The sequence below is a fragment of the Diorhabda carinulata genome, chromosome 2, assembly GCF_026250575.1.
Source record: "Diorhabda carinulata isolate Delta chromosome 2, icDioCari1.1, whole genome shotgun sequence".
Lineage (NCBI taxonomy): Eukaryota > Metazoa > Arthropoda > Insecta > Coleoptera > Chrysomelidae > Diorhabda > Diorhabda carinulata.
In genome coordinates this window covers 32,666,818-32,677,809 of record NC_079461.1, presented here as the reverse complement: position 1 = coordinate 32,677,809, position 10,992 = coordinate 32,666,818, and the positions used below count along the sequence as shown (strand labels likewise).

General features: G+C 30.0%; 1 protein-coding gene across 1 annotated transcript; it reads right to left on the bottom strand.

Moving 5' to 3' along the window:
- Positions 1-2,307: 2,307 nt before the first annotated feature.
- LOC130903979 (WD repeat-containing protein 6) lies at positions 2,308-7,186 on the bottom strand. The gene is made up of 4 exons (XM_057816447.1): positions 7,023-7,186; positions 6,481-6,959; positions 5,838-6,426; positions 2,308-4,066 (listed from the first exon to the last, which is right to left on the bottom strand). The coding sequence occupies exons 1-4, from the start codon at positions 7,114-7,116 to the stop codon at positions 2,322-2,324; spliced, it is 2,907 nt and encodes a 968-aa protein (XP_057672430.1). The 5' UTR covers positions 7,117-7,186; the 3' UTR covers positions 2,308-2,321.
- Positions 7,187-10,992: the final 3,806 nt, after the last annotated feature.

Here is a 10,992-nt window from a genome sequence, read left to right as displayed (position 1 = left end):
GTAAATATTGTTTTATCAAGACAATGCACCAACTCACACATGGTTCGGTCCTGCCTTGTTGTATATTTTTCTTTATTTAACTGTTCCAAGTAACAAAATTATACAACGTGGATGTTTTAAAATAATCTATTTTCGTATATCACGAACTCAATCACGAAATTTCTAGATATTTTTTTGTTAATCTGTTTTTATTTGTCTTTTTTTGGTATTTTCAGGTTAATATGGACTCAATTCTTATTAAAGACCATAAGGGAGCTGTATTATTAGTTGGAATGTCGTAATATTCTAGAACGATGAAGGAGTATTGAAGTATGAAAAAACGTAAGAACGTTCTGGAAGTGTTAGAGAAATAATTGGAAGTCTTTCGATAACGAAGACCAAGAGGGTTGATTATCATACTATTTTTGTTATTCTGACTCTTATAATATCAAAAACACACGAATTATTAAGAATTTTTGTTAAATAACGTTTGATTTACCATTATCGAAATGTTACAGGGGTTATACAAAATGTTCTAGTGAAGAAAATCATTTTGTATAATTTTCTTTGTTTAACTGTTTCAAATAACAAAATTATACAACTTGAGCGTTATAAATTGATCTATTTTTGTATATTACGAACTTAATAACAAATATTCTAAATAATTTTCTTGTAATTATGGTTTTTTGGTATTTCGAAGTTTGAAGATTCAATTCCTATTTAGGATCATATTATAGTCGAATTTTATGTTATAATTTCGTAATGTAAATTCTAAAAGGTATAAACGAGTAGTGAAGCATAGGGAGACAGAAAGACGTTCTGGAACTGTTAGGGAACAAATTTTAGTTTTCGGGATGACGATAATCGATAACGGAGAATCAGAGGGTTGATAAACATAGAGCGATTGCCACAATGGTTCTTTTTATACAAAAAAGTCGAAAAGAACAGAAGTTTTATTGATTTATTTTCAAAATTTTACCAAGGTTATACCAAATGATCAATATCTAATTTTTTATAGGTTTACTTTAATTTCATTATGGATATTTTACACATTATTGTAATTTTAGGGAAAAATATACATTCCTATCTAGATCTATATATACTCCATGCTTCTAAATGCTCTTGATTTTAGGTCTCTAAAATTAGTTTATTTTAGAATGTGATGTTTTTCGTATTCATTTACACTCTTTTTGTTCGTGGGGTGAACAAATAACAATTTTTTACGTTCTCAATTTATTTACATGCTATAACTACCTTAAACTTATAATAATTCACTTGTCAGTAAATTACTTTGTTAATTCGTTCTGTTCTATTTATATAAAACTAACTAATTGCGTTTAAATATAACATTTATATACCTAAATCAAATTCTAGAACAAAAAAAAATAAATAGACACCTAGAAATTATTTAGACGAAACACTGTAAATAAACCGCTTGATAGGAAAAAAATTATATACGAATAAACATCAAACGAGTTCCGCCATTTACAAAAAATGCAAAAGACGCCACCCGAATTCGCTGAATTTTTAAAATACCATAGTAACTGGACATTACCAAAATATTGAAGTAAACGATTTCTACTATTCACCTCTGGAATAATTTCGAAAATATATTATGCCGTTCTTTAAAGGAGAAAACAACTACTTTCCTGGCTAATGCCTCAACAAATATTGAATTACAACTCCTCTGAAGAGCGTGATGTCAATCGACCTTTTTTTGTTGATATTAACATCTAGTTTCGACGTTATTACGTCTCATCAGAGTAGTTTAACAACCCTCGTTCGGGCTTGAGAACCGAAAGATTCCTCAGTGAACGCTAACTGGCGCCATCCTTATTACCAACTGTAGACCACTGGTCAGGTAGAAATCTAGCGTAGTCCGATAGTAAACGAGGTGCGTAAAGTGTTATCAAAATAAAACATTTCTACTATTCACCTCTGAAATAATTTCGAAAATATATTCTGCCGTTCTTCAAAAGAGAAAACAACTACTTTCCTGGCTAATGCCTCGATGAATATTGAATTACAACCCCTCTGAAAAGCGTGATGTAAATGGACCTTTTAGTCGATATTAACATCCCCAATGGTTCTCAATTGCAAGGAGAGGTTGTAACTAATAATTAGTTGCGACGTTATTACGTCTCATCAGGGTGGTTTAACAACCCTCGTTCGGGCTTGAGAACGAGGGGTAAATAAAGTTGATTTAAAACAAAAAGAAATGACGATGAAAAATAAATATATTTAACCCCAAAATTTTTGTTTTGTTTTATCAAGTACTATCCGCTTGGGCTTCCCTACTTTGTGGAAAGGTTAAAAAAAACAACTTCATAATGTTTTATTATTTATTCAAGTTTTAGAAATTCTACTCCTAATCCATAGATAAAAACATCAAAATCTTCGTCACCATAACACATAAGTCCCTTTAAGTCCGCCACAGAAGAATTATATTTAGAAATAGCCTCGCAAAATATACGTTCACGTGTTACGTTCCATTTATACAAAACCAATCTTTGATCGACCGAACACGTTAGAAAAAATTTTTTTAAAATAACACTTCCAGTTATTTGTGCCCAATGAACACCAGAACTCAAATATTTGTCTAATAAATGTACAGTTAATGCGTGGTTGTCGAATTTGAACGTCAATAATGTTAAAATTACTACACAATCGTCACCGGCTGTTAAAAATAAAAATGTATCGCCGTTTATTTGAAAATTGGATACAGTATTAACGCCCGATTGGTGTAACGATATAATTCTAAATGGTTTCGCATCGTTATCCGAAAAAAGATCACAGAATTTCCAAAAAGCCATTTTACCATCACTAGCTAAACTCACTAAAACGTCCGTATCTAAAACTTTGATACAACATAACCTAAAAATACATTTTAATTTATAGAAAATATTTTTGTATAATTCAATTTTATGTACATCATCATCTATTAAAAAAATTTTTATATAACCATCCGAACAAGCTGCAAATAATATCACAGTATTCGATACCCTGATTGCACACAAATCCATAATTCTATTTTCAGACTCTTCAGATTCAATTTTTTCGTAATACGAATAATTTTCCCTGCACATCAAGTTTTTTATTTCTATATCCGGGGGAAAAGTCAAAGTCCAACAAACTATTTGAGCCCTACCACCAGCAGAAAAAATTAAATATCTTTCCAAGTTACTAGGAGAGTCTAACTTCATGGCGACAATGGTTCTTATACTGGACTTATGGGATTTTAAAGTTACCAGATTAGTAAAACTGTTTAATAGTAAATTTGTTGTAGTTATTCGTAAAGTAGTGTCTTCACCGCCTGATATAAAAATGTAATTACAATTAGTCTTAATAACAGTCATTGTGTTAATTTCATTCGAATGAAACGGTTCGATTATATCCATAGATTTATAAACATCAAAATCTAATTGCACTTTATATATAAATTTATCTTTTATATACAAAAATATACTTTGTATATCAGATGTATAAAAATCCCACGATCTATGTCCTCCGCCACATATTTTTTCAAATACTAATCTTTTCGTTTTGTAATTCCATACAACAAAATTATTACCAGAAAATGCTATCACAAGTTCATTGATTACGTCTAATAACCAAGAATAAGGAACTTTATCTGCTGTTACTAAAATTAAATCAAATTTATTTTTATAAAATGTTTTTATAACCCCATTTCTACCCAACGAAATTAAAATATCCTCATTGTTAACCAAATTTGTAACCCCTAAGTGACTATGAACTTTTGGTATCGTTTGAACAGGATGCAATTTCCCTATTTCGAATCTATGTAAACCTCCTTTTCTATCACCTACGATGATATCATTTTGAAATATCGTAGCTGTGGTACTGCATCTCTGGGAACCTTTTGGTAGCATGAAAATCGAAACTAACTTCATTAAAGGGGGTTTCAAGCACAGTAGTGTTAGTTTTCCCCCATCTTGACGTATCAGAACTAAATCACAAGTTAACCAATGGACAGATGTTATTCTGGAATGATCCACTGATTGATATCGAGAAATTTCATTTAGACTATTACTATATTCTTTGAAAATATATATTTGTCCATTGAAACCTGAAAAAACATATCTGTTATTGCGAACTACAATATTTTTTGTAGATAATAATTATTCAACATTATATTTTCAAATAATGGATGACACAACATGGTAAAGATCCTATACAAGCTTTTTCCAGTCAGAAACATACTATTAGAATTGCGACTCGAGGATAAAGCTTCAAATAACACAATAAGGTCTTTTTGGTCCATGTTCCTTGTCCTTTAGGAATCAAGAGAAACCAGGAGGTCAATTTACTTCCCAAAAGCCAAAAGTCTTTTACTAACCACCAAATTATGGTATAGGAAAATATACCTAAAAGAATGAGTTTCAAGAGGAAAAACTATCTAAAAGAGAATTACCTTAATAGATTCTTCCAGTCCCAGATTACTTCAAAAAATTTCTTTCTTTGGAATATTAAAAGTAAAATGAGTGGAAAATAATCTGGAGTTTCCACATCATAGTTTCTAAACTTCAAATAACACAATAAAGTCTTTTTGGTCTAGGTTCCCTGTCCTTCAGGAATCAAGAGAAAAGAGAAGGTCAATATACTTTCCATAAGCCAAAAGCCTTTTACTGGCCTACAAACTTCGTGTAATATATACAAAAAAGTACCTAAAAGAGTTTCGAAAAAGAAAAGTAGGTATCTGAAAAAGAACTACCCTTGTAGATTCATTGATAACTTCAAAAATTTCATTTGGAAGTTTTTGGAAATAAAATGACTGGTAACTTCTGACATTAATGCAGCTATAAAGTCTTTTTAGTCTGGGTACCTTGTCCTACAGAAGTCAAGAGAAAAGAGGAGGTCAATATACTTGTCAAAAGCTTTTCACTGGTTCATAAACTTTCTGTATTATTTAAAAAAATGTACCTCAGAAATTACCAACGTAGATTCTTCCAAACTAAATACATAATTCCAACAATTTTTATTTATGAGTTTAAGACTGAAATTACTGGAAGAGAACTTGGAAATACTTTAGGAGTCAAGAGAAATGATGAGGTCAATATACTTGCCAGAAGTCAAAAGCTGACAAACTTTCTGTGTTGTATATACCTAAAAGATAGAATCTCAAGAGGAAAAAGGTCCTTCCAGGATGGGATCACTCCAAAAATTTTCTTTTCAATTTTAAAAATAAAATGAGTAGAGAGGAACCTAAAAATACAGTATTAAATATCAAGGTATTTTTGATACGGGTACAATGTCCTTTTCTTTGGAACTTTTAAACTGAGAAATAGAAAAAATACTGGATAGTTACAAGATACTGCCACCCGGAAGCATCTAATGACACTGTGTCCAAGAGAAAATAACACGTTCAGATTCTCTGGGAAAGAGCAGAAAACTCTGGATCAACTTGGTACAAAATGTCGCAGATATTGGAGTTCATAAGAATAGTGGAGCTGGAGGGCAAGATGTAGATATCCCAGGAAAAACAACAGCTTTGGTGTGATAATAGGTTTTTCTCTTATCAATATATTTCATTTAGAATTTCAAAACTGTGAGATAGAACAAATACTGGACACTGAAAATATTCTAACTAGTTAGTTACAAGATACTGCCACCTCAGGAAGCATCTAATGAAATGTTAAAGAGAAACTGACTCTGTGGGGAAGCGGAAGAAACTCTGGATCACCTATTTACAAAATCCATTGAAACACCTCCTTGAAGTTATTCCAAATATTACAATACTGTAACTGGAGACCAAGATGTAGATGGTCCAAGAATGAAGCTTTGGTGTGATAATGAGTTTTTTTCTCATCTATACATGCATGCATTAAACACATACTAACCAGCTAGAGCTACTAATTTACGGCATCTTGAAACTTTTAATAAAACATAACTTTTCAAATCTTCAAAACATTTGATCATGTTCCATCCTTGTATACCATATAAATATAAAACTGCTTTTTCAGAGAAAAATAATAGATTATTTGAAGCTAATATACCCACTAATTTAGGCTTTTCATTGTTTGGAAGACAAATTTGTTGTTCTTTAACATCAAAATTCAAAGGAAAAGCATAGACACCTCCATTTCCTGATCCTGAAACTAATATTTGTCTCTTTGCATCAAAATCTAAAGCCCATATAGGACTATTTTGATTAGCTTCAACTTTTCTGAAAAGTGTTCCATCTAAATTCCAAATATTTATTATAGAATCTTCTCCAGCAGTAACAAAATATTTATTGATAACTAAACATCGAAAGATTCGTGATAAATGTCCATATACATGACACACTGGAAAAATATTAGGAACTTTCTCATTCAGTTCAATATTAAGATCTTGTTTTCCCACTTGCCACAGTATTGCTGATCTATCATCAGAAGTAGAACATATTAAACCGTTTTTCTGATTAAAATTAATGGAAAAAATTACTCCCTGAAAATGATAATTGTATCAAAATATAAAACTAAAACACAAATGGATAATTACTTCATGTTTCTTGAGTCTTTTTAATACTCTACTATAATCTTTTTGTTTATTAATTTTCCAAACGAGAACTTCATTGAACACTGTGCCAGAAAGGATAACCAACTCATCGAATTTTTGGTAACATATATGGGTACTGTACAAAATACAATGTTCCTCGCATTCGTATGTTTCTAATAAATCCAAATTTATATTCCATATTTGTAATTTATTCTGCATGGAAACTGTAGCGATTTTTGTTTCGTTATCTATTAATTTGGATTCTAAAATCCAATCTTTATAAGTGGAACGACGTATTTCTTCTATATTGTTATAATTCTCATTACTTTGGAAAAGTAATAAAAACTGACCTCCATGTAACAAAATTTTATTAGTAAATAATTTTATTCCGAATATATGTTCACCTCTAGTACCATCTATATTAACTTGATTGATTAAATCGTTGTTTTTGTTACAAAATACTTTAAGTGTTGCTCCCACTCCTTAAAAATAATAAAAAATTACTACAACTATTTATATATTGAACAAAAGTTTAAATTAATCACCAATTAATGTAACATCGTTATCAACTTTTATAGCTGTAACATTAGTTTTTATAAAACGAGACTGAAATTCTAGCATTTTGTTTTTAAAATCCATATTGCTTAACCTCACATTTTCAGTGCTTCTTGTTTTAACGGTACTTCTTCTTTTCTTTTATTATTTTGTTGTTTTTTCATCTACATGTTTTATAACACCAGTTTTTATTTTTTTTTTAATTATCAATAAGACAGCAATCAGTTACAATTTTTTGAACAACGAGCAGATCTATTTGTTTTGACTCTTTTTGCCTGAATATTGAGCCTTTGTGTAGTCAAATTATTTGTTTCTCTAAATTTTATGTCTTATGCATTTTCACAAAAATATTTTGATGAAACTTTGAAATCTTATCCCAAGTTGAAGCGGAAACTAAAAGTAAATATTATTCAGCTTATAAAATCTATTTAGAATATTATTTCTACATTATCCATGTATATAGTAGAATGTGAACCATTTTTTCAATCTCCTAATGAATTAAAATTTGTCTAAAAGACGTATTGGTAGACTTATCAATACAAAAGACAAAAAAAGTCATATACATACTTTCTTTAGAAAAATGAGTACTTCATTTTATATAATTCACGAGCAACCACTAGAAGATTTACTAGTATTTACTTATTCCAAAAAATTTTTTTTACAATAAGCCAGATTTTATGATAAACATTGTTATTTATTCAATGTTTGAATATATCTATTCTGAACAATTCCTCAACAAGCTTTCAACAACTTCCTATTGAAATATGATTGTTTTATATTGCTTGAATAAAAATTATAAAAAAAATCTAGTAGAAATTTATTTGCGTACGAATTCAATGATATGACCCATTTACACATTTTATTAGACGATTGACACCCTTTCTTAGCTCCCTGTATACAAATCTCTCTATGTCTTGTCTCGAACAACTACTCTTGTTGCACAGTTATAACCGCAGCATCGCCATGACATGGTCCTTCGGTCAAGGCCGAGCACCGGAGACATGGACTAGCCAAAGTTTTGATTCTAACTGTAAAAAGTAGTTGATCAGCACAAGTCGTCCGTATCTTAAATACTTAACAACAGAATTACGTCTCTGAATGCCCTAGATTCTTTTAAAATTACTTCAAATCTATTAATTATTATTAGTATATAACTATACTAAACAAAAAAATTTATAATTTTGTTTAAATACAAACAAACATATAATATATAAATTCGATAAGTGAATAATAAAAATTCAAGCAATAAAATTAGTGTTTTTGATATGTTTTCTAATAACCTAAAGAATATTATATAGATAATTGCATTTGCATATGATTTGAGCTCAGTTTTTGTCTTTGTTTTAGAGACCTACAGTTTATTTGAAAATAAGCCAAAAAATGATCGTTTTCATTTTTAAATAAACACAATTTTCTACGGAAGATATTTGAATATAATTTAGATGTATAGTTGCATATGAAAAATCTATTCGCAAGGAGGGTGCCTCGATTTCTTAATGATAATAAAAATCTAATATATCCTAAAATGTAAGGTGATTTTTCCATCGAAATATCATAGTAGATGGAACTGGAAATTGATAATAATCGTACCAAAGAAGGTTCTAATACCTCAGAAATCATGGTCCAGTTTGTAAATAATTCCAAGCTCAATTTTTGACCGTGAAAAAATTATTTGACGTTAAAATAATGGTTGAAATCAGTTATTAACATCCCGTTTTTCATTTCTTTCCAGTATAAACAAAATCACTGTATATATAAAGTCCGTTTCCAAGTTTTTGTTTATATTAAAATATATTTTTCAATTTGTATCAGCAAAATGAGGAACCATAAAAAAATCGACGTTTAAATTCGTAGAAAAACCATCAATGTCTTTCAAATTTTAAAGTTATGATTACCGTAAGAGGAGGGGGCCCTGATAAAATCCCGAAATATCATAGGGGGTTGGTTGTGCTAAATTTTTCAAAATTAAATTATATTATGTCTGCATTTAAAGATATTTTGAAATTTTTTAAGAATATCTAAAGTGTAAAGCTTCACCACGTGGGAAGAAGGGTAACATAAAACTCCAAAAAACATCACGTGATTAATACAAAAAAATACACAACTAAAAATATTAATCCTCATAAACCGATATTTGACTACTATTTTTTACTAGTTTCGAAGTTGATAAGAATTGATTTAGTTAACTTATTACCTTAAGCCGTCTCTGTAAACGATTAGAAAAACTAATGAAGAGTGAAAGAAGAATATTGCCTATTCAATAATTTTTTTTCTAAAATAAATCGACATAGAAGCAAATTTGAATAACCGTTTCAGAATCACGAAGTACAACATTTATTTGAAAGACTAAAACGAACTGTTCGGAATCGTGAAAACTAGATAACTCTAAAACTTGAGTGATGACATTGACTCCGCAAAGAACTAGCATATATTCATCGCGCATCTTCAATGGTAGTTTGCAGTTTCTTGTTGTAGTCCAAAGACAATTGCTTTTCTTCGGCCGTCAAGGCTGCACGCTCATTCTCCAGCTACCAAGTTTAGTGTTTGGTGAAATAATTTTCATTAATTCATTTTTTTAGTGAAATTGTTTAGGGAGGTATGTTTTATTTTTTTTTATCTATCAACATGGTATTTTCTTTTTAAATTGTGAGCTCTTTTAGATGCATTTATGGTACCGGTAAGGATACGTTTTGAATTAATGAAAAGTACTACATTTTTTTGTTTTTCAAAAGATTTTTTTAATTCAAACATTAGTTTGATTACTTCGCTTTTGATTGCATCGTTTTTATACATTTAAATCCATTTTAATGTCGTAATGTTTTTAGAAAAACAAAAAGAATATTTAATATTTAATATAAAAATTATTGCAAATTTATTATACAAGTCAACCATATATTCTAGAGGCGAAATCAATAAAATTCAATTTCCATTATAACAAATGTCACAACAGCTAAGATCTGGAAATCTAGGTGGCCTAACAATATGCATCGGACAGCCCAGCGACCAGGAGTTAATTTTTGCCTGATTTAATTCATATTTATAAAACTTTCGATAGAAAATTTACAAATTTACATAAAATTTTCAATATTTTCATCACTATAAGTTTTGAATGATCCTCTAATCGAAATTCAAATCACATTATAACATTCTAAGGAGTCGTCGATATATTAGACCATTTGACCAAATTATTTTTCATTTGGTGATTTCAAGAGACTGTTATAAGCCTCATCATTAAAATTGTTCTGTTTTCTGTACAGAACACTTATACTATCTAAGATTCAAGTATTTATTTTCAGTATCCTACCTCGACAATCCCTTCATCGCCCTTTCTCAAACCATACCTCGTCGATCTTGGTATTTTTGCGGTTATCTTACAACCCCTTTATCAAACAAACAGCAAGCGATAGGAAATGGCAAAATTTTGAGCTATTATCACACACAATGAGTTGATATCACTCAAAAAGAAATCCCTTCTAAAACCCATCTTACATAAACATCCCTCTAGAAAACAATTAGCTAATTAGATAATTTTCTCTTCTCCCTATATTAAAAAAAATCGCTTTTTGATACTTTTTTCTGGGGCGTAAGTAACAATTATCGAATAGGTATCGATTTATCTTGACGACGGGCTGTAATTCAACTTGACGAAGGGCTATAAGTCAACTTACCATCATGGGATGGTAATAATTTATTCCATATGAAACCTCTATCTCATTTACTTTGCTAACCAACAATGATACGTGGAAATATCCATATTTTCCTCTATGGAAAGGGTGGATACGTCATAGAATATTCACACCATAAGCTCACGGCAGATTTTTCGGAAAGAGCGCTGTTTCTGAAACTGCAGGCGCTGTTTCTGAAACTGCAGTATTTGTTTGGCATCATTTCATACTTCCTCCTCGATTTTTCTGTCAGTAGCAACAAACAAGCAATATTTGCTAATTCTTCAATATCCAT